The 25,203-nt window shown below is 49.9% G+C and overlaps 1 protein-coding gene across 1 annotated transcript in view; it reads left to right on the forward strand.

Moving 5' to 3' along the window:
* LOC146869399 (E3 ubiquitin-protein ligase TRIM39-like) overlaps nt 1–25,203 on the forward strand; it is a 287,587-nt gene that overhangs the window by 179,994 nt on the left and 82,390 nt on the right. Inside the window, exon 5 of the mRNA XM_085599736.1 lies at nt 11,051–11,160. Coding sequence (XP_085455862.1) covers nt 11,051–11,160 — 110 coding nt within the window. The remainder of the gene's footprint in view (nt 1–11,050; nt 11,161–25,203) is intronic.

The raw sequence follows: 25,203 nt of genomic DNA on the forward strand, positions 1-25,203 counted from the left end.
GTGAGTCTTGCAAAACCCCCCCGCCCCGGCCCTGTCCCTGGGTAGTACCAGGTTAACGGGGCCCTGTGGCCCGGATGGCCACGGGTGGGGGGGCGCAAGTGGGGTCCTGCGCCTCAATATCGTATATGGCCAGTTTTGTTGCGGGAAGGAAGAGCCTGGGGGGCGTGCGGGTAAAGCGCGATTGTGAGCGCTACTAGGCCGCAGGGCCGTTCGGAAGGGGGGGATGGGACGTTGCCTAGTGGGGGCATCGCCCCGGCAGCGGCTGCCGCGTGAGGTTGCTGGAGTTGCTCCACAGGGTTTGCACGTCTGGCCAGGTTTGAGTTTCGGTGCCGGCTTAAGCATTCTGTGATTCTCCCTGTGCCGTAAAATGAATGGGTAATGTAGCATGTTTCCGTGCTCTTGAGGTGTCGATTCGTGTCTCGCGCATCGCGGACCACCCTCCCCCCCCGCCCCCGGGGCAGCGCATGTGTAATTCTAGAACTGTCGCCTACCTCGCCTTGGCAACAGCGGTGGCGGTTCCCGTCTCGTGCTTGGGTCATCGTCTCGGCGCTTGGCACGGACGGAGAGGCTTCCGCTCCGGCCCGGCCCCGTGCCACGATGAAGCGTGTAATCTGTATAAAGTGTCAGGGGTGGAATGGGTACGGTGCATGTCCGAGTCCCTCTGATGGAAGCGTAGGGGACAGAGCGGCCAATTTGGTGGTTTCAAGTCTCGGCATCCTCTCGACATCCTCTGATGCTGGCCAAATCGCGTGATCTTCCCGTGCCTACGAAAAGAACGGGACCTGATTGGGTCCTTGTGCTAGGCAGCTGGCGCTCATGTGTAGCGCTTCCATGCGTTCAGATCGAGTTCCCGCGGTCCCGAGCCTGGCAACACGAGCATTGGACACGGGTGGAATTTTCACAACATCGGTGAGCATCCGCCTGTGGTGTCCGCCATGGAGCTGTTCCGACAGTCGTGCGGTGGGAAAAGTTATGCGCGTGCGTGGGTCCTCTTCCCTTCCCCACCACCCCACCAGCACTACAAGGATGGGAGCTGCCTGGCCCGCCGCGGATCGCGGGTGGCGCCCCCGAGATCAGTCGCCGCCCCCTCCGGTGGCTGCGATGCAGTACGGGCGGGGGGGGCAGGCATTGGGCTGCGTGCGCATGGAAGCGAGTGCGTTGTCGTGGGGGTGATGAGGGGAGTGGGGCTGAGTTGTGGGCGATTTAACCTGCGAGCGGACGCGGTTTTGAATAATCAGGTTCGGGCCTGAGCGGTCTCGTCCGCAATGGCGGGTGCGGAGCTCTCGTGTACGGGGACATTAGAGCATGGTAATAGTGTACTTAAGCCCCTCGTGCCTCGATGCGTAATGTTAATATGGTGCTTAAGATCGGGATCGGGGACATCAAGCATGAGATATTGCACTAGGTGTGATTTGCATACGGCGCTCACGTAAAGCGCTCCAATACCTTCGGGTCGATTTCGTGCTTTATAAATATGCAGCATGTAGGGGCTGGCTGCCTAGAAGGCCGATGCTTGATGCAGGGGTTGCATTGTTCACGCGAATTTTGCGCCAATACCTCTAGGTCGAGTTTGTGCTATATAAATATGCGAGCTGTGCCTGCTGGCTGCCTTTAAGGCCTTAGGGGGCCTATCGGGGGCACCAAGTGATGTTGCTGGGCGAAGGGGGGCGGGGATAGAAGGGTGAAGAGGCGCACGGGGCGGCTGAATGAAACGTTATGTGTATGGCTGCGCGCATGTCTACCCGTTTCTTTGCCCCCGCCTCCCCCCCCCCTCTTTTATTTCCTTACAGTTCGCGCGCGTGTGTTCTTGTTTGGCCCCTTCTTGTTTTTTACGGTGGTTTGTTTTACAGTTACGCCCTGGCCGATTTCGTTCAGTGGCAGCTCATTGGTGTGACAGCGGACAAACGCAAGCCGGACGCGCTCCGTACTCTGCACCTTTACGGGAGTAAGTACGGGCAGGTGGGGGAAGGGAGGGCCAGAAGCAGCATCCTTAGGCCAAGGAGCAGGGTGGCAAGCACAGAAGGGGCCGAGCATGAGGTTAATTGTCTCTCTTTCCCCTTGCAGACTAGAGAGTGTCGCCGCAATACGATGGATAGTCAAGGATCCTCCCCCCCCGCTGTTCACACCAGGGCCACAAGTTGGGGAGACCCAGGCAGGCACATCGGAAGAAGCCCGGATTGCCGCCTTCTTGGAGTTGGCAGAGACCAAGGGCTTAGCTTGGGCAACGGAACTTTTGAAAGCCAGTAACCCCTCGGACTCTGGTATAACCAGTGACGTTCCGTCCGTAGACAGGGATTTGGGAGATGACGCATGCCCCTCACGGTCGAAAAGGATTCGCCGCTCCACAATCAAGGACTTTCCGGCCGAACAACCGCCGGCACGGGTCAGAACCGCTGCCCCACAAAGGGCTGCCATGGCCCCCCAGGCAATCGCTGGCTTGGGCACTAGGCCACTCCCGGGCCCATCCCAGGTGACATTTGCGACATCGGACGACCTGGGTAAGCTCTCAGATACTTTACAAAACTTTATGGAGGAGGTCAGATCTGGCCTGTTGCTTGTCAGGCCACCCACAGGGGTCGGGCCGCCCGCCTCAGCCCCACCGAGCGTAACTCCGGGGCCGGGGGCCTTCACGCAAGTCTGGGGCCAGCCTCCGGCTGTGGTGGCACCCCCACCGCTGCCCTCCCCCCGCAACGGATGTAGTGGCTGGTGCCGCGGCAAGCACCCTCAACCTAACAGCGGGGGTCCCCCCGGTGGGACCCACGCCGGCCCAGACTCTAGCTGTAGTACCCAAGCCGCTAGTTACCACTGCCCCGCTAGTATCTGGCTGCTGCTCTCTAGCTTGGATGGTTCCATTAGTGGCCAAGGAAGGGATTTGGCGTAGGGAATTCATAGATATTTTCACCCTTCTCATGCACGGGGCGGAGGGGGTAGATACCAGAAGGATGGGCACCAAGGAGGAGGATAGGAAGGTGCGTTACCATACATGGCCTGAGAAAAACATTGTGACCTGGGACCAGGCTTTCGCCATCATGGCAGCTGTGATAGTTGAGAAATTCCCGGATGAAGGGCCAGGTCTCTTCCACTACGCGAGCGTAATCACAGAGGAGGCTGCCAAGTGCGGGGGCATGGGGTGGTACCATTATGATTGTGACTTCCGGAAACAGAGGGCCATTTGTCCAGAACTTGATTGGGATCAGTTGGAAGTCAGGTTATGGGTGAAGCACATGGGCAAGCACACAGTGGAGGCAGCAACAAAATCAGGCGCAGCGTGTAGTGAAAAGAGCAAGGAAGACAAACAGGAGGGGAAAGTGCAGAACAGGAAGCCCTTTCGGGACGGTCGAGGGGGGGGCCACGAGCCGGGCGTTAGGGCACAGTCCTCTGGCACCTGCAGGCTTTTTAATGCAGGGTCTTGCTCCTGGGGCAAAGCATGCCGGTTCACTCACAAGTGCAGCAAATGCGGGGCCCCCCATGCCGCAACCGCTTGCTCCAAGCGGGACAGCCCTGGCCAACCCAACCCGGATACCAGTTCGAGCGAATGATAGGGGCCAGCCTGTCCAGGGCAGGGCTGGGACAGCCAGAGAAGTGACACTCCAGCCACTCATTTAGGATCGGAGCAGCCACGGCGGCCCACCTAGCTGTTTTAGCACCCGCCAAGGTGGAATTGGTGGGGCGGTGGGAGTCGGACTATTACAAACTTATGTTCGCCCCTGAAACGATTTCCAACGACCCCCCCACACGCCCCCCCCCCACACCCGTTTGGGTGTGCCGTGATTGTAGTGGTTTTGTTATTGTGTGGATACGTTAAGGTAGATTAAATAACCATGAGTGTGAACCATGTCTCTTGTTTTACTAATTCGCGTTCTGCAGCTGCAGGGAACGGGGAACCTGGTTCACGGACACTTTCACCCCGCTTAGGGGATGCGGCCAGCCAACATTTGGTGCTGCCGTCCCAATAACTGGGGTGTCAGCGGGCCAAACACAAGGGGACAGTGTGTCAATAGAACATTTGGCACGCCCAGGGTGCCACCAAAACTCTACTTAAACGGAGCAGGAATTTGGCACCGCAGGTGAGGCTCTGGGTTGGCGGGGGGGGCACCTCCCACCGGGGATCATGATGGGAGGGACGTAATATGACTTAGTCAATCCTCAAGGCCTGAACCATGATGGGAGGGACATAATATGACTTAGTCAATCCTCAAGGCCTGAACCATGCAGACAGCGCGCACTGCTCAAACCAGACAGATTACCGAAGCTGGTATGCCTAGGGGGTTTCATCACTGAGGGATCTGTAGGGGCATAATTTCCATGAAATAAGGGATGGTGGGCAGGGGCAAGAGTCGCCCCTTGCCCATGGTCACACGCTGTCAGCCAGGAGCACTCCTGTGCACCAGGTTTAGCATACAGAGGAGACTGTCCAAAGTTACGTAATTCCCTCTTGCCACAATAGCAGACCCTATCCGACCCAGGATAGCGTCTAGGGCTTGGGGATATAGATGGGGCCATCTATAGCCCACGGGCAAGCCTTGTGCCTGGGGTTGTAAAGGATCCCACAGGTCAAAGGTTGAGTCCCGCCAGCGCTGTCAAAGTGTCAGAAAGGGGGCAACATTTCAAACTCCCCTTTCCCAGCTAGTTGCAGGAAGCCCTAGACAGGAGAGGTGCAGGTAAGACTATAGCGGGTTGGTGGGGGGCCCTGGCTGCGACGGTGAGCCGCCTCCAGGGCTGTGGCAGAGTTACAGGGCGATCTGGAAGCAGGCCGGTACAAAGGGTACCTCTGCGCGGCACCATAGGGGGTGCCTGAGCCAAAACCGAGGAGCCTCAAGGGAGGTCCCGGAAGCCGTGTCGGCGCCCCGCTAGTCCTGCGGGCGGTTGTGGGCCTGAACAACCGGGGGCTTGCTATGCGACGCTCCGCCCCGAGAAGGGGGCGTGAGTAGAATTACCAACGGCACGTGATCGTAGAAAGAATCACCTGGAGGGCAGCAACGGCGGGCATCGCTCCCGCGCTGCCCGGCTCATCAGGCGGGCGGGCGACCCAGTTGGTTGCCTGCCCTTGGATCGCCCGTAAGATAACCCACCCATTACATATTCTGGAATTATGTAATAAACCTACAGCATTGTTACCCAACATCAACTGTCTTGTGTGTGTCATTTGGGTACCTATTATGGGGGAGGGGGGACAGCGGGGTGCCCCTGGGGGTACTGTGCCGCTGACCGCGGCCCCCGCAGGGGGCCAATCGGCGGTCGGCGCCTTAGTGCCCCCGGGGCACCGGTCACCCCTCCACACACCCTCCCACCGGGGGGGGGGCGGGGACGCAGACCGGAGCCCCCCTCCTCAGGCTGGCTGGAAGTGACGCGCAATGCGTGTCACTTCCTGGCCCTGGTGTGAGGGGGAGGCTATTTACCCTTCCCCCACCCACCTGGCGACCTCTTTGTCGCCCACCTCGCCATTTCCCTCCCTACCGCTTACCCGGCGTAAGCGTTGGGTGGGGGGGGGGGTTCTGAGCATTGTAATGTTTTCTTTTTCGTTGCAGGCGGAGTTACAGGGCGATCCGGAAGCAGGCCGGTACAAAGGGTACCTCTGCGCGGCACCATAGGGGGTGCCTGAGCCAAAACCGAGGAGCCTCAAGGGAGGTCCCGGAAGCTGTGTCGGTGCCCCGCTAGTCCTGCGGGCGGTTGTGGGCCTGAACAACCGGGGGCTTGCTATGCGACGCTCCGCCCCGAGAGAGGGGGCGTGAGTAGAATTACCAACGGCACGTGATCGTAGAAAGAATCACCTGGAGAGCAGCAACGGCAGGCATCGCTCCCCGGCTCATCAGGCGGGCGGGCGACCCAGTTGGTTGCCTGCCCTTGGATCGCCCGTAAGATAACCCACCCATTACATATTCTGGAATTATGTAATAAACCTACAGCATTGTTACCCAACATCAACTGTCTTGTGTGTGTCATTTGGGTACCTATTATGGGGGAGGGGGGACAGCGGGGTGCCCCTGGGGGTACTGTGCCGCTGACCGCGGCCCCCGCAGGGGGCCAATCGGCGGTCGGCGCCTTAGTGCCCCCGGGGCACCGGTCACCCCTCCACACACCCTCCCACCGGGGGGGGGGGGTGGGGACGCAGACCGGAGCCCCCCTCCTCAGGCTGGCTGGAAGTGACGCGCAATGCGTGTCACTTCCTGGCCCTGGTGTGAGGGGGAGGCTATTTACCCTTCCCCCACCCACCTGGCGACCTCTTTGTCGCCCACCTCGCCATTTCCCTCCCTACCGCTTACCCGGCGTAAGCGTTGGGTGGGGGGGGGGGTTCTGAGCATTGTAATGTTTTCTTTTTCGTTGCAGGCGGAGTTACAGGGCGATCCGGAAGCAGGCCGGTACAAAGGGTACCTCTGCGCGGCACCATAGGGGGTGCCTGAGCCAAAACCGAGGAGCCTCAAGGGAGGTCCCGGAAGCTGTGTCGGTGCCCCGCTAGTCCTGCGGGCGGTTGTGGGCCTGAACAACCGGGGGCTTGCTATGCGACGCTCCGCCCCGAGAGAGGGGGCGTGAGTAGAATTACCAACGGCACGTGATCGTAGAAAGAATCACCTGGAGAGCAGCAACGGCAGGCATCGCTCCCCGGCTCATCAGGCGGGCGGGCGACCCAGTTGGTTGCCTGCCCTTGGATCGCCCGTAAGATAACCCACCCATTACATATTCTGGAATTATGTAATAAACCTGCAGCATTGTTACCCAACACCAACTGCCTTGTGTGTGTCATTTGGGTACCTATTATGGGGGAGGGGGGGCAGCGGGGTGCCCCTGGGGGTACTATGCAGACGAAGGTCAGCTTGGTGAGGCGAGGTGTATGTGTGGGTGCGGGCGAGCGCCTTCAGTACTCGGAGCTTGCCCTACTGGCATAACTTAGTCTTGTTTCTCTGCTGGCGGGGTCATCGTGTAATCGGCGGCTGCATTTTCTTCACCCCGATGAAGGACTGGGGCTGCTCACTCCATTGTCGTTGGTGCAGACACTGGTGGCGTGGTTTCCTCGTCCCATGCAGGCGACCTAGGTGCGTGCTGTGGAGGTCGCTCGGTGTTGGCGCGGCACTTCACCCCTTTCTTTCCTTCTGGCCGAGCGTGTGCAGGCCTACGGGGTTCAGAGGCATGCTTTACAGGAAACCGGTGCAGGGTGCCTCAACCTGCCTTTCCCCCTCAAGGCACGACGGAGCTGCAGGGTCAGACCCGCTCGTCGCCATTGTGGTGTTGTGGGCCCTGGGCCCACAAGCTACTATAATGAGTGACACAGACACCGTGGATATGATGCTGGAACTGGCCACGAGCACGTGCACCCGGGCCCTTTTATTAACAGGGTTACGTTACTCGTGACGCCTGTGAGAGATGCGTGTGGGGTTGCAAGTGTGCCCACTCCCATGGGGGAGTGGCTATCAACTCTATGCCTGTCGAGACACTAGAACGTGTCTCGCAGGACATAACGGGGGCATGGCAGTCCTTTCGGAGCTTATTAACCAGTGGTCTAAGGCCACAGGCAAACACGCAGTACAGATACAGAGTGCACACAGTCAGTCACACAGAATATCTTGACCCCGCAGATACTGGATAAATGCAGATGAACGGACCCAGGCGCAGAGAAACAAAACTCAATGCGCTCCAAAACAGCAGCGAAAACACACAGCAGGTACAGGGCAAAGACAAACTGTACGAAGGGCGATGTGATCGAGAGAGGTGCCGGGCACTTTCTGCTTGCAGATTGGTGCATGTAGAGGGACGGATTGCAAAAAAGGTGCCAGATACAGTGTGCGTGCGTGGAAGGCAATAGGGGTGCCAGTGAACAGTGTTTCTGAGACGAGGGGCATGGGGAAGGGGAGCATGGAGAGGTACCACGTACTGAATGGGTGCATGCAAAAGGTCAAAGGGAGGAGAACCAAGAAGTGCCAGTCTCTGTGTGCGCGCAGAGGGACACAGAGGAAGGTAGATAATATGGGTGACAGGCAGTGTGTGCACAGCTGGAAACCGCCGTCCGAGAGAATGATGAGCACTGAATGGATGGTCACATGGAGGGACGGGGGTGCAGTCCATAAACGCTTCAATCCGCTTCTGGAGGGGTGCCAGGCACCAAGAGTACTCCCACAGGAACATGGGGTGTGCCTTGCCTTGAGCGTACGAATTGAGGGAATGTGGTACTTCAAGAGGTGCCAGACACTGAGTTGTGGCGCGTAGGTGGACACGTGGAGAGAGCAGTCCAAGGAAGGGGCAGACACTTGGGTGAGTAATGCATCTGTTATGTGTTCTTGGGCACTCACTATGCACTGGTGCAGTGGAACTGGGGGGGGGGGGGATCTATGCACTGGTGCAGTGGAACTGGGGGGGGGGGGGGGATAGGGGCTAGAGAGTTGCTAGGACCTGAGCCTGGCCATGGAAACGTCGGAGCATGGGAAGAGGGCATGAGAGGTGCAATGTGAGGCACTTTGTGTTCACATAGTCAACAGAAAGTTGTCAGCCATAGAGTGTGCACATGGAGGGAGAGGTGTTGCCCATCACCTGAACGAGGTGACAGGCAGATATGTATGGAGACCTGGGATGAGGTCAGTTTTAAGCATGATGCAAAGTATACACCCATCCCGTCCAGGATGTTTGCAATCTTGTGAGAGCGCAGTGATTCGTGCCTGTCAATACACACTCTGACCAGCACAAAATCAAGCCGCGCAGACGCTCTTCTTAAAGCGTCCCGCGCTGCAAAAATATATATTTTTTGTTAACTTAACACGCATTTTTGAAAAAAAAAACATGGGCGCGATTACGAGCCACACATTTTAAAAAGAAGATGCACAGGTGCCATTACCGTTGTGCCGCGTTGTGAGAAAAAAAAAACATACACGGTTTAAAAAATAGAGTAAACAAAAGAAAGGCGCGGGCCGCCCGCTATGGGTGAAACAGGCGCCATGGTGCTTAAAAAAAAAAAACAATAAAGTGTTCCCTATATGAAAAGATACGGCCCTGCAGCGAAACAAAACTGTACTTGGTTGGTGCTGCCTGCCATGAAACAGAAGTGATGTCTGGGGAGCGCAGCCAATAATGACCCAGGAAATCTGAGCAAGGGAGGAGTGAGCCAAGCGGCAGGTGGAATTACGCTCCAAATACTGTTTGCTACAGGTCTTGCAACAGCGCATGCGCTGTCTAGGTTCGACCTAAAAAGCAAACTCACTACAGAAAGGGAAAAATGCCTTAAGATTTTTCAACCACACCAATATAGGTTCTAGACGAGCGGTAACCTAACTTTAGAGTCTACGCGTGTATCCTTGTCCACGAAAGAATAAGTAACACCACCCAGATGAGTTAACACACAACTAGACTATTAAGGGTTTTGTAGGGCTTTAACCTATAACCTGACGTGATGCCACATGCGTTTTCAGCAAATAGCCTTATAACATTATCTTGACAACCTGGATTTCCATAGATCTATAAACCTTATACTGAAATCCCAAAACTATTTCACATAGGGCACGGAAAATCAGCAAATTATAAACCGGTTCAGCAATTTACACGAAAAATCACATTGATCTGAGGTTTTCAACACATGCCCAAGCCCTGTAGCTTTTGTTGTTGGTATTCTGTAATAGAAGCTTGGTTATTCCTGCTTGAATGCGTACTGGCGATGCTCCAAATGGTGCACCTAATGGCAGTCCTCCTGGTGCATTTTGTGTGAAGCTGAGCTCTCATACAGCATGGTGTGGAGATCTTTCTGAATCTTTATTTGTGCCCTGTTTCATGTTACAGGAAACATGTGTCCTTTGTTTGGTTGAGTACTCTGTTTCACCCTTACCCTCAGCTTCCGTGATATTTTAAAGTTAGTGTCATCAAGCTATGTTACTGTGTTTAATGATGATACTCAAAACATATGGGGCCATATGTATGAAGCCAAATTTCGATCGCAAGTGCTGACATTCGCAGAATTTCAGTGTTTGCGATCGCAATTTAGCCAGTGTGCAATGTAGCACATAAAACCCCACTTGCAAAATAAGGAATCGCAAAATTTGTGATTCCCTATTTTGCGAATGCATATAAGGAATCCCAAATTGCGATTCCTTAAATGCAATGTAGGAAGCACCCAAGTTCTGCGATTTTGGCGTAAGGAATCGCAAATTACCACCAACTTCAGGTTGGTGGTAATTTGCAATTTCTTTGAAAAATGCACTTTTTTGCATTTTTTTAAGTGCCATGTGGCACACATACATGCCTTAGGGCATGTATGTGTGCCACATGTGCACACATGCTTATTTCAGGGGTGCAACAGGTTGTCCTATTGACAACCTTGTAACCTTGAAATTACATTCCCAATTTGTGATTCTCTAATTGGGAATCGCAAATTGAGAATGTCTTCCCATTCATTCCTATGGGCCTTCTAGCCCATAGGAATGAATGGGAAGGTATTTCTTATTTGCGAATCTCAATTTGCGATTCGCAAATAAGGAATATGTAGGATTCACAAAATATTTAGCATATCCTACATACATAGCATTTTGCGATTCTCTAATTGCGATTCCCTAAAAATTGCAATTTGAGAATGGCAAAACGCGTTTTTCACACATATGGCCCATGATTTTACTTTGGTTTCTCTTTTTGTGAATCTCCATGGCAAAAGGAGTTTGTATGGCCGTGGCTTTTATGGTCATGTGTTGTTATACCATAAAACATTTGGGCTTTTGTAGATAGTCAGTGATGTGGCCTCAAACCTGCTGAGTTGTGTTTCATTGCACTTGCTGAGAAACTGGAACAAAGGCTGACGCATCTTACCCATAACATGTTTTTCAGCACTTTTTGTTTGACTGGTGACTGTAAATAAAATCAGAGTGAAAGATCTTGGAACCACACATTTCCTGTAACCACTGCTGATCCAGGACTCAGAGAAGTCTGTTGAGAGTGCAGTGAGATCCATACTAGAAAGCCACATATGATGTAGCAGTGAGATTGTGCAGAGTGTGCTACGCCTTGGTGTAGACGAGAGGATGCAGTGAGAGTGAGCAGAGTATGCTGCTGAGGACCATTTACTGCATCACTCTGTAATCCGCAGGTGTAATACCGTGAAGGCCCAGAAACCTCCAGGAGATGCGGTCGTGGAGCAGACTCTGAAGAGTATTGGAGAACATTCCTCCTTGCAGGATAAGCTCTTGGAATTAAAAGGTAAGCAGACTTCAGATTGAAAGGGAAAGCCCAAGTATGTAAAAATTATTCATGATTAAAGCATGATACGAAGAAGACTTTACACACAGGCAACAGTTACAGCAAGTGCTGTCCTTGTTCTGTGACTGTTAGGTTGGAGGGTCATGTAAGCTAATCAGTGATTGTTTTCAGAAGTGGAGAAGAATAAGGAGTGAGAGAAGAATAAATTCTGAATATAGCAAGAATGGAGGCGGTGTAAATGGTGCTGGTGTTTGGTGATAATGAAAGGACGGCTGAACAGGCAGCGCAGTAAGACTGTAATGCACGTAATGCAAAGGAGGCCTGTGACAGTCCACTGCATTTGAACTGAAGATCTGTGTCATGTGCTTCATCTATGTGCAGCTGCATGAATGTCTATGAAAGTGTTCTGCAGGATGTATTTGGGGAATCCTCTAGATCAGTAAGACTGTTGCGTAGACTTCTTAGAGAGATTGCTTCATATCTTTCTTTCTTTCAAATACAATGTGGTCTGCTGGATGCAGCATCAAGACTTGAGAACATTTACTGTATTTCCAAATTAATTTAGGCCTGTGACCCATCAAGGAAACATTGCTTCCATGTAGTTATAAATACCCGAATAGTGTAACAGAGTGAATTGTTAATTGGAGTGGATGGTAGTTCACCACAAGAAATAAAGTCATTAAGATTTCAGGAATTTAATCCTGAGCTTAACCTGTGATTGCTACACAGAAGGCAGGCTTAGCTTAGCAGAAATGTGTAAAGCATTTAGGAGTACCAAAACAGTTAAAGTCAAAAACGCAACAAAATGACATTGAATTGACAAAAAGCAAAACAGGGGAACCACAGATATCTGATTTTAAAGATTAATGATAAAAAGAGCTAACAGAAAGTCAATCATTAATCACTCTTCGCAGGTGCGCTGGTCAGATACGCCCAGCAGGTTCACCCCCACTCAAATCTTTTACTTGAGGACTTAGCCTCTGAAATGGAAGTCAAAATACTTCAGATGGGTAAGGTTGCAAACTGTATACAAGAAAGTTCAAATTAGGCACCCAAGAAAGTTTGTAAATTTACATTATTCTTTAAAGTACATTACTTTATAAATCAACGTTATATACATCTTAAAACGTGCATGTGAAAGCTTTTTAAGAAATTCGCAACTAAGCCGTGAATCGGCATTAACCGCTCAGATCGCTCTGTTACCTATTGCATTTGTCTCTCATGACAAGCCTACATCTCGCCATTTATTGGCATACAATTATAGTCTATGTGAAAAAACTAAACAAAAGAAAAAGAAATCATAATAAATTATATGCTGTACAAGAAATCGTTTGTCACCCTGGAATCCTCATTTTCCCAGGTGCACCGACAACTCTTCCCCACTATTCAGGCCGTTTGGTGCCTTGGTTTGCAAATCAATAATATAGTGGGACTCTAGCCTCCGTAGTCTCTGTACTCTATCTTCCCCTCTGCAATTGACTGGCACATGATCTTTACTGAAATATTGCAACAGATCCCTGTTGCTTTGATGTTTAATTGCAAAGTACCTGGTGACTGGATAATTCAGGTCTTTATTCGTGATTGTGCGCAAATGTTCTAAAATGCGAATCTTTACACTGTGTATGGTACTGTCGATATATCTGAGCCCACATGGGCATGTCAGACAATAGACAGTATAAGTTGTATGGCATGTCAGGACTTTCTTAATCATCTTCTGTTTTTTCAACTCTGCTACCTGATAGGAGAGTACTCTTTTGCTGTTGGCACATGCCTTACATTTCCCGCAGGGGAAAAAACCTTTCACGTCTCTAAGTGTTCCTTGTTTCCCTTCTATCACTTCCAGATGGCTGTGGACCAATTTGTCCCGCAGCGATCTTGCCTTCCTGAATGTGATAAGGGGAGCTGGGGGAAGTCATTTCCTATGATAGCATCTGTTTTAAGGTTATGCCAGTTCCTTCGGATCATACTCCTGAAAGAATTTGCATCATCCGAATAGGTGGTAATTAATCGGAATTTTCCTTAATTTTTGTCCTTAACACTAGTCATTGACTAGTTCCTTTCTCGGGATTCTCTCTACTTTCTTGAGAGTGGTTTCTAGTAGATCAATATTGTAGCCTCTGTGTGGAAAAAGGGAGAGGCAGTGACGTTTGCACAGCTACAAGCAACATATCAAATGGTAGGGATGGAGCATTTTAGATACATCCAAATTAAACATGCACTCACAAAAACCATAGCCCCTGGAACTGACCTCCCCAAGTCCTCGCCATTAGAGTACCGATTATTGACAGACCATCTCACAAAAAAAGCAACCTCCTTAACATATTGCAAATTAATCAACAACCAGACTGACCCCACCCAAGATCTCAGGGAGGTGTGGCAAGCCGAGGTTGGTGACATGGATGAACAAGACTGGCAAGAGGCCGAGGCTTCCCCGCGGGAGGTAGCAATCCCATCCAGACTGAAACTTGTGCAACTTAAAATACTGCACAGAATATATTACACCAGGACCACACTTTACAAAATAGGAAGGGCTGAGTCACCGCTTTGCCTTACAGGGTGCAGAGTAGAGGGCTCTTTCTATCATACGCTATGGGACTGTCCCCGTATTACTTTGTCTTGGAGGGTGATCGTGGATACACTCGCCCGTGTGAGTGGGCATGAGATCACCCCGGAGCCGAGGAGATGCCTACTCAATGTGTGGGAACCAACTGACATGAATCACGCCGAGCAAAGCTGGGCAACCATGGGCATGGCACTAGCAAAGCGGAACATTGCTCGGCTCTGGGGTGCACAGACGGTCCCCTCCCACCAACAGTGGTGCTATGACCTAGACAGCGCAATGGTGGCAGAGAAATCTGTATTCGTCCATAGAGGATGTTCTCGGAAGTGGAGGAGGGTCTGGGGTAAATGGAACACATATCGTGGGAACGTGTGCACCCCTCCTGCGGAGGACTCAGACCTGGACTTGAGTGGTTGAAAACTGTGACAGGAGGGCACCGGGGGACAAATATTAGTATTGCATTGTGTAGGTGGCTAAGAAATGTGGTAGAACTCACTTTTTCATGTGTAACATTTTATTAAGCAATGGGAAAGAGATCTCAGGGTCCTTTGCGAAACATGAGGCACTTGATTGTAATCGGCTGTGATGTGACGCTAATGTTAATAAAAAAAAATATATATTTAAAAAAATATATATATATTGTAGCCTCCGGCTACAAACCTTGCAATGCCTTCTTTCGCTGCTGCTTTGAAATCACACTCCCTAGAACAGTTACGTTTAAGTCTGAGGAGCTCATCATAGGGTATGTTGTTTATCAGTTTCGGAGGGTGGCTGCTATCGGCGTGTAAGATGGAATTACACGCCGTCGGTTTCCTATACAGCTCTGTTTCCAGCACTCCTTCCTGAACGCAGACCCTAAGATCGAGATAGCTCACTGCCACTGAACTAATCTCTGATGTGAATCTTAAATTCACATCATTGTCATTCAGATGTTGTATGAAATCCTCAGCTAGACTCAATGACCCCTTCCACACTAGGAACAGGTCGTCTAAGTACCTGTGCGAGGCTACTATTTCCTTCACCCATTTTTCATTTTCTTGGGTCCAGGCTACCTGCTCCTTCCACCAGCCCACGAATAAATTTGCGTAGCTGGGGGCGAAGCAGGTACCCATTGCTGTTCCGGAGATCTGTCGGTAGAGGTCCCTCCTGGAATTAAAAGATGTTATTCAACAGGCAGAATTCAATAAGTTCAATCAACATGTTGTTGTGTTCTACAAAATTTAAAGGTCTCTTTTTCAGAAAGAATTTGATTGCATCTAGTCCGTGTTGGTGATTAATACACGTATATAGACTTGTGATGTCTAGTTCAATCAGCAAATATGTTGGTTACCATTTGAGTTTCTCAATCTGAATATTAAAGTCCTTTGTGTCCTTGATATATGAGTACAGTTGCAGAACCGATTGAAACAGGAAATAGTCAATGAAGGTGGACAAGTTTTCAGTTAGGCTCCCTTTGGATGACACTATTGGCCTACCTGGTGGACTGACGTAATCTGTTGTGGCGCTAGAATAAAAATCACTGGCGTAACTTTCCCCACGAGTGCGGTTCTCTTTCTGCGAGTGAATGAAAGAGTTGGGAGCCGTAATATATATATATATAATGTATTCGTGGGAGAAGACCCACGCCCCAACTTACCTAAAATGTGCGGTAAAGGCATGCTTTGTAAAGACATACACATGGTAAAAACATGTGTGCTAAAAAATGTGTGGTAAAGGCACAACGTGGTAAAAACCTCGTTGTAAAGGCTGTTTTTCCAAGTGGTAGTAGGTCAGCCCTTTAGGTCTCCTCACATGTCTCAAAGAACAGGTGTTCTGTCACAGGTCCAGTGTTCTGCTGAGGATTCCTTTGGATGCTGCATTTATTATTGGCAGTAGTTAGTGGGGTAAAAGTTGACAGGTGAAAGTCTGTCCACTTTTTGAGCAGTTCCTATTTGCCCTACTGCTAACAATCCCACAATTACACCTTAGTCCTAAAATCCAAATTAGGGAAACACTTTCTGCCTATTGCAGAGCCTGTGTCCCTGCCCAGAGATGTGCCGAGGGAAATGAGTACCTTCCCCTTCTTTGTGGTCACTCAAAACTGGTATTGGAGGTAGCCTTCTTCCCACTGGGTCTATAGCCAGCTTGGGTGGGTGAACAAAGTTTGCCTCCCGGATCTTACCTTACATTACAGGCCCTTTACAAGTTTTATTTTGTGTGCACTATAATTTTATTAGTATAATGAGCAGTGGCAGGTTCAGTAACAAATATTGCAATTGTGTTATCGGTTAATACTCCAATGGTGCATCAGTGCAAGTGTTAAACATTTAAATCTTTGTCAAATCTATTATCGTTTCAGCGTTTAAACTATTGTGTTTGCATTCACAATCATAAGTGGTAAATCACAATATGTTATAACATTTAACTGTTTAAACTTTGCAACCAAGTGTGTGTGACTACCAGCTTATCCAAGGGGAGAGTAGGTGGGAGGGGGACAGGGTGGAGGGGAAACTACCCATCCACAGAGCCTCACGCAAACAGGCCCTTTACAAGTTAATGAAGTTCCTGGGTCTACCCGAGCTGGTCTTCCTGCAAGAGCAAGACAGACAGCCCCCTACAACCAGACATTGTTTCAGCTCTGACAGCAGTTTTCACACCTTATTATATCAATCACTGACTAACTGGATGCTGTCAGGCTAATGTAAATTAGCCAAACAGAGCTTCAGGCAAGAAAAAAGTAACGTTCTAAAGTTGCTAGAATTTTGCTGTTGTTGTTAAAAATGTATCTTTGAATATAAAAAGTCCTAGCTTTTGTGAAGGAAAGTTTCAATTCCAATAAGGACTCTGATGCAAGGATTATGCGTATCTCTTCCATTTATGTCTGCGCAACAGTCTTAAACAACATATTTTATTTAAAAGACTACATATCCCATGAGTCTTTGTAGCAATATTTAATAATCATAGTCGGTCCTGTATAAGCAACATCAAAGAACAGCACTTCCTCTTTCTTCGAGCGAAACATGCATCATCCTACTTTTCTATCATTAATGTTGCTTCTGATCAGATCCTGTAGAAGAACCAGATATAACCAGCATATGTTCCAATGATATTACCTAAGGCATACACCAAGTCATTAATACTGGGAACAATCAATAATCTGACTGATGAATTTACCATGTGAACGGTTACAATTGACATTATTGAACCATGTTGAATTGACATTACTGAAACATGTTACTAACAACTTCAAGATGCCCTCGAACCCATCATACTTATTCAAATTCGAAGACTTCATCGGATAATCGGAGGGTAATAAATGATAATCACAATCTGGAGAAATAATCCTCGCCTCCGCGTCTTTAATAGAATTGAAAGCTTCTTTCATAAAAGCTAGTAGATTTTATGTATTTGCCTGGACCGGAGACTCTGATTATGCTAGTTTAAAGCTGGTTGACAACCAGAATCCATGCCTGTTATTTATTTGAAGTAAAATGCCTTAAATGTGTGGTCTAAAGAGCAGTCTGCTGCTCTGAGGATGTCTTCGAGTCGGCTCCCTAGGGAAAAGGTCCAAACCCCGTTGCAAACACCAGCGAGACTCCCTCCTTCTTGCTGACCAGTATCTCTTGAATGTAGAGTCTGCCCAGGCTCTTCTGATAAGGGAGGATAACCTTGCAGAAAGGACAGGGATCTCCCAACATCCCTGTAATCCCCCAACACATGAGTCTGTCAGAAGTCGAGGAGTCAGGGAAGTTGGATTGGTAAATCCATAGAATGTTCCAGAAGAACTGGATCCCAAACTTATGACTTCCAAAGTGGCGTCGCCCACACCTGATCAATGCAGTGAGTTTGAGGGAAGTGCATATCCCCTGAAATTGGCTCCAATCCTTCAGGAAGGCATCTGTCACTTCCGCAAGGAGATTTAGCTGAGAAGATGAGGAAGCTGGTAATTGGGATGAGATGCAAAAAGATCTACTTGGCACGTACCCCACCGAACCTTTAAGCTCTGAAATTGGGAGGGGTCTGACATCCAGGTACTGTAGTCCGGTAGGTGCCTGGATTGCCAATCAGCCATCTGTTTGAATTTCCTCATCAGATATTCCACTGTGATTGACAATTTGTGGCCATGGTTCCCGGGTGGAGTTTGCTTCAAAATCAGAAGTATAGATGCCTGCTTCATGCAGTACCCATCTCACCCAATGGTTGTTGCCAAAACTGGCTTGAAAGGCTTCTTGAGAGAGAGAAAAAGTTGGGATGCACCAGGTGGTCTATATTCCTCAGTCATGGATTCGTACCCCCTGAGGTAGTGCACCACACACAGTTTTGGATGCCCCAGAAAAGCCAGTTAGTAAACCACCCTGGTGTTTGATTTGGTGCACTGTACAATCGTGAAAGACACTTCCTCTGGAGTGAACATACGTGCTGTGACCTCTAAGGCCTGGACATCCGAAAGTAGTTTGCATGATATGAGGCATAGTAGAACCGCTAATGTGTCCGTTAACTCCTTACGGGAAAGATATTTATTTTCCTGCCATGCTTGTAATAGCTGTAGAACCAAATTCAAGTCCATAGGGAAAAATACTTTGGAGGGGGAGGGGGGACACACTGATACCCCTTAAGACTATACAGACTAACGGATGTTCCCCAACCGGAACCTCATGTATGGGAAGACGACCCATCGAGATTGCTGATATGTTCGTATTAATCATGCGGTAAGCCAGGTCTCGGTCTACCAATTTGAACAAGAAGTTGACCACATGCACTATAGCTGCCAACACGGGATCCAAACCCCGTTGCAAACACCAGCGTGACTCCCTCCTCCATGCTGACCAGTATCTCTTGAATGTAGAGTCTGCCCAGGCTCTTCTGATAAGGGAGGAAAACCTTGCAGAAAGGACAGGGATCTCCCAACATCCCTGTAATCCCCCAACACATGAGTCTGTCAGAAGTCGAGGAGTCAGGGAAGTTGGATTGGTAAATCCATAGAATGTTCCAGAAGAACTGGATCCCAAACTTATGACTTCCAAAGTGGCGTCGCCAACACCTGATCAATGCAGTGAGTTTGAGGGAAGTGCATATCCCCTGAAATTGGCTCCAATCCTTCAGGAAGGCATCTGTCACTTCCGCAAGGAGATTTAGCTGAGAAAATGAGGAAGCTGGTAAGTGGGATGAGATGCAAAAAGATCTACTTGGCACGTACCCCACCGAACCTTTAAGCTCTGAAATTGGGAGGGGTCTGACATCCAGGTACTGTAGTCCGGTAGGTGCCTGGATTGCCAATCAGCCATCTGTTTGAATTTCCCCATCAGATATGACACCGTGATTGACAATTTGTGAACCAGGCAGTAGTTCCAGAAGCCTCTGGCCAAGTCTGCCAGAACCCTGGACTTCCTTCCCTTTAAACGATTTATATATCTCACCGCAGAGATGTTGTTGGCTGCCATGCTTCAAAGCACTAAGTATCCGGCCAATAGCTCTAGGCAATTGATGTGTAAAGACTCCTCTTGCTCGGACCAACGACCGCCAGTGGTAGCATCCTCACAACAGGTGCACCAACCCCCACCAACTGGTGCCTGATTTGATCACCAGGTCTGAGGTTGATCCGAAGATCTGGTGATCTTGCCTCTGGCAAGATCTGTTGATCTTGCCTCTGGCGTGCCAGAGGCAAGCCCGTCTGCGCCCGTCTGTGCCTGGGTCGCGCCCAGCGCCAGAACCCCTGGACCCCGCGCACACCACGACGGCAGACTCCGATACGACGCCAGCACTCTCCTCGCACTCAACACCGGCCGTGACAACCGCTGCTTCCAGGCCGCCCGAAGCGCACCCACGGACCTTTCTCTTGCCGCCTGCAACTTCACCTGCAACAGAACCACCAAACCTCCAAGAACCGGACCCAACCACCTTCGCTGCATCCTCCTCAACACCTGCTCCGCACACAAACACACCGTCGAGCTCTGGGACCTGCTCGACACCTCCGCCCCAGACGTTGCCTTCCTGACCGAGTCTTGGTGGAACGACTCGGCGCCCAACATCGCCATCGCCATAGCCATCCCGGACGGCTACAAGATCACCCGCAGGGATCGTGCCAATGGAATTGGAGGAGGTCTAGCCATCGTCCACAAGTCCAGCCTCCAGTGCTACACCCACGCAGACGACACCCTCAACACCGCCGAACACCTGCAACATCCACTTCGACCCCAACACCAGCCTCAGAAGAACACTCATCTACAGACCCCCCGGACCCCGAGCTCAGTTCTGCGACTCCATCGCCGACCTCGCCAGCACCTACGCACTCGCCTCCACGGACTACATCCTCCTCGGGGACCTGAACTTCCACCTCGAGAACAACAACAACGCCAACTCTGCTACCCTCATCGACAACCTCACCAACCTCGGCCTCAGACAACTCGTCACCACACCCACCCACGCCACCGGCCACACGCTTGACCCCGTCTTCGCCACAAGCACCCACGTCGCCTTCAACCACACCACCAAACTCCAATGGACCGACCACCGCTGCATCCATTTCACCTTCCAGAAATCAACCTCGCACCACCGCACCCAACAGCTGCCCCGTCGCTGTTTGAGCAAAGTCACCGAAGACCAGCTGACCTCCACCCTCGCCCAGAACCCTCCCACCAACCCTACAGACCCAGACGCCGCCGCCAGCAAACTCAGACAGTGGATCGGTGACTGCTCCAACACCCTCGCCCCGCTCAAGAAACCCTCCAACAACCACACCAGCAAGAAAGCCACATGGTTCACCGAGGAGAAGAAATGGCTCCACGAACGTACACGTGACAGCCACGCAGCCCACAAGGACGCCATCTGCAGACATCACCACCTCATCAGAACAGCCAAGAGATCCTCCTTCAAACGGCGAGACATCAGCCCTCATCCTCCTGGACCTGTCAGCCGCCTTCGACACGATCTGCCACCGCACACTAAAGACACGCCTCCAAGAAGCCGGAATCCGAGAGAAGGCCCTGGACTGGACCACGTCCTTCCTCTCCGGCAGAACCCATAGAGTCTGCCTCCCACCCTTCCGATCTGAAGCCAACATCATCTCCGACGTACCCCAGGGCTCATCCCTCAGCCCAACCCTGTTCAACATCTACATGGCCCCCCTCACACAAGTGGCCCGCCAGCACGACCTCAACATCATCTCATACGCTGACGACACTCAGCTCATCCTCTCCCTCACCAAGGACCCGCACACTGCCAAAACCAACCTCCACGAGGGAATGAAGGCCATCGCCGAGTGGATGAGGAGCAGCCATCTGAAACTGAACTCGGACAAGACAGAGGTCCTCATCCTCGGCCCCTCCCCCTCTGCCTGGGACGATTCCTGGTGGCCAACCACACTGGGAACAGCACCGACACCCACGGACCACGCACGAAACCTAGGATTCATCCTCGACTCCTCCCTCTCAATGTCGAAGCAGGTTAACGCCATCTCCTCCTCCTGCTACAACACCCTCCGCATGCTTCGCAGGATCTACAAATGGATCCCGACCGAAACCAGAAGAATGGTGACCCAAGCCCTCGTCAGCAGCAGGCTGGACCACGGCAACGCACTCTACGCAGGAATCCCTGCCAAACACCTACGACGACTACAACGCATCCAAAACGCCTCCGCCCGACTGATCCTCAACATCCCTCGTTTCAGCCACATCACCCCCCACCTGAGAGACCTGCACTGGCTCCCCGTCAACAAGAGGATCACCTTCAAGCTCCTCACCCACACACACAGAGCACTCCACAACACCGGACCAGCCTACCTGAACAGCAGACTCAGCTTCTACACCCCCACCCGCCAGCTCCGCTCCGCCATCCTCGCCCTCGTAGCCGTCCCCCACATCCCCCACATCCAACGAACAACCTCCGGCAGCAGATCCTTCTCCTTCCTCGCCGCCAAGACCTGGAACACCCTCCCTACCCACCTGCGACAGGCCCAAGACCTGCTCACCTTCAGAAGACTTCTCAAGACCTGGCTCTTCGAGCAGTAGCAGCACCCCCCTCCCTTCAGCGCCTTGAGACCCTCACGGGTAGTAGTGCGCTTTACAAGTGACTGATTGATTGATTGATTGAAGATGGCCCTCCCATTCCAGTCCTGTATATGCTTGAGTCACCAGTGACGCTCCGTGGACGCTTCTGGGGAAAGAGAAATCTCCTGCGTGTACGACAGACCCTGCCGTAATGCTGCACCTTCAGGCGTTGGAAGGGCCTATTAGTTTAATGGAACCGGAAAGATTGCTTGGATTGAAGATGGTAGGAGGCCCACAATCTGAGCCAAGTGCCGTAGAGAAACTTTCTCCCTCACCAAAGTTCGGCGCAACTCCCTGCGGATCAAGCGCATCTTCTTTTGGGCAACTTGAGGCACTGGCATACCGTGTCGAACTTGAACCCTAGTAAAGTAATTTGTTGTGCCGGTGCAAAGTCTAACCTCAGATCGATCAAAATAAAAAACAGTTCTTGTAGCAGGGATTGAATCATCTGGAGTTGCGAGAGTATGATGGACTTTGTAGTAACCAAGCTGAAGCAGTAAGTTGAAAGCTGGTTATTTATTTGGCTACATGGACAACAGAGTTAGGTGGGCCAGCTCTGCCAACAGCTCCCACAGGAAAACCAGTACAGCAGGTTGCTAGGACACTAGCATTCTAAAAACAAATACATCATAAGACATGCTTAAAGGAACATCACATTATAATGAGATACATCACAACATATCTTCTCTTCCTCCAAATAACAGAAAACAAAACAAAAAGAAACAACAAAAAAAACAACTAAACAAAATTAAAACTATACCCTGTATCTGGAGGGTCTAACAATAACTCTAGAACTCTTCCTGTAAGGCGTTTGAACAGGATTACGACAAACTTTTTTCATTGAAACAGATGTAACATTCTTTTCCTTAATCTTAACTATCCTATTTATGTTCCACCAGTGACCACCATCAACTATTACAGCATTTCTATGTATTTTCACAACTTTGACCGGCTCACTGAATTTACTGTTACCTTTCATGGAATGAATGCCGGATTTAATCTTGATCATGTCTCCCACGTTGAGTGGAACTTTTTTTACACCCTTCCGTGAATCAAAATACTCTTTCTGCTTTGTTTGAGTGATGGCCATATTCTCACTGGCTAAGGACATCAGCTGACTAACATCAGACTCGGACTTGACCCACTTGCTCATCCATGCAGGTCTAAAACTGGTATTGGGCTTACGCCCGCGCAAAAGCTCAAAAGGCGAAATTCCAGTAGAAGAGTGTGGAGTGGTTCTGTAAAACCACACCATTGTGTTTAGAGATTTACAAATGTCATGACCTCCTGCTCTTGCCCATTTCACACACTCACCCACAACTCGATTCATCCGCTCAACTAAGCCATTTGTTTGCGGGTGATAGAGAGAGCTTTTATATTGCTTGACACCTGTCTCTGCCAGAAAAGCTTCAAATTCTGTGCTAACAAATTGTTTTCCATTGTCCGAGACCAGGGTCTCAGGCAGTCCCTCTCTCATCCAAACCTCTTTTAGAAAATCCACAATAGCTTTTGAGTTTGCCTCCTTGATGATTTTCACTTCTGGCCATTTAGATGCATAATCTATCATGACCAAAATTAAACGAAAACCCCTAGGGAGAATTTCATAGGGCCCCATAACAGCTATACCTACTTTTAACCAAGGACCCTTAGGACACTCAGTGGGGATTAAAGGAGGAACAGACACTTTCAGACTTTTATCAGATGCACCACAGACACAACAATTGGCAACAACCATGTCAATCTCTGCGTCCATGCTTGGCCACCAGTATGTGTCTCGGATGCGCCGTTTTGTAAGGGCAGACCCACGATGACCTATATGAGCCTTATGGATGATAGTCTTGCGAAATACCTCAGGAGGCACAATCTTTTCCCCCTTAATAACACACCATCTTCAACAGACAGTTCATCACCAATCTTGCAGAAAGGTTGAAGAGAAACTGGAAGAACCTTCTCCCTAGGCCAACCATTTCTGACAAGAGGAATAACTTCATGAATCACTGGATCAGAATGTAAATCGTGGACCCAATCAGTCTCCGAATTGAGACTAAACTCAGAAAGATCTAGCACAGCAACAAGACAATCATCACAGTCTTCATTGGAAAATCTTCTAAACAGACCTCATCAACTTCGCTTGCTATGATGGGAAAACGGGAAAGAAAATCTGCACTTCCATTCTTCCCTCCAGAAATGTGTTGTACTCTTAACTGGTATTGCAGAAGTTTAGTCACCATTTGCATGATTCTGGGAGAGCAACATTTGCTAACAATTCCCCCCAAAATGTTTACAAGTAGTTTATGATCAGTCAACAATAAAAACCACTTTCCCCAGACATAAGGTCTAAATTTCTCTATGGCCCACAAACATGCCAACAACTATTTCTCGATTACCGAATACTGCAATTCAGGAGTCCGTAACACTCTAGATGCAAAACATACCGTGTTCTCACAGTTCTTGTCCCATTGGGTTAAGGTGGCACCAATCCCTGCCTGACTAGCATCAACTGTTACACAGCAAGACAAATTTGGGTCAAAAGGTTTCAAAATGGGTCCACCCTCTAAAGTTGACTTCGCCAACTTTAGGGCAACTACGCACTCCTCATCCCACTCAAACTTCACCCCTTTCTTAAGAAGTTTACTGATTGGACGTGCAATGGATGCAAAATTAGGAATAAATTGCGAGTAATACTCACATAACTCTAACAATGACTTGACCCCTGCTTTGTCTACTGGTTCTGGGGCATCTAGAATGGCTCGAAGTAGACCCGGACGAGGACTCACCCCATCTTGAGATATGACGTGACCCAGGTATTCAACTTTTGAACAAAGAAATTTACATTTCTCTTCCTTTGGCACTACACCACGTTTTTTGAAAAGTGTCAAAACTTTCCCCAGGACATTATCATGAGTTGAAATGTCACTCCCAAAAATAAGCACGTCGTCTTGAAACACTACAACGCCATCTACACAAAAGCCGTAAGGTGACGTGATTCAGTGTCTAACTCAACCTGATGGTAGGCACTGGCTAAATCAAGCTTTGTGAAAAAAGTGCTCCCTTGGTGAGTGAAAATAGGTCACTAATTTTTGGTAAAGGGTATGAATCTACCCATATCTCTTTATTAAGCGATCTTAAGTCCACACAGACTCGAAGATCGCCTCCCCTTTTCCTCGCTACGACTAAGGGAGATACCCACAACGAAGAATCTGTAGGTTCGATGATCCCTCGGTCACATAACCCCTTTAGTTCTTTTTCTAGGCCCGATCTAACGCTAAATGGTACTCCTCTTAATTTATGTTTAATGGGAGTAGCACCATTCTTGACAATGATTTTGTGTTTAAAGCCCTTGATCTTTCCTAAATCTTTACTAAATACTTCTGGGAATTTATTTTTCCAAACAAGACTAACATCTTCACAGTATACAACCAATACTTGTTCTTTAGTTCCAGGCCTTAATATCATTCC

Source organism: Triturus cristatus, chromosome 1_1 (genome assembly GCF_964204655.1).
Source record: "Triturus cristatus chromosome 1_1, aTriCri1.1, whole genome shotgun sequence".
NCBI lineage: Eukaryota > Metazoa > Chordata > Amphibia > Caudata > Salamandridae > Triturus > Triturus cristatus.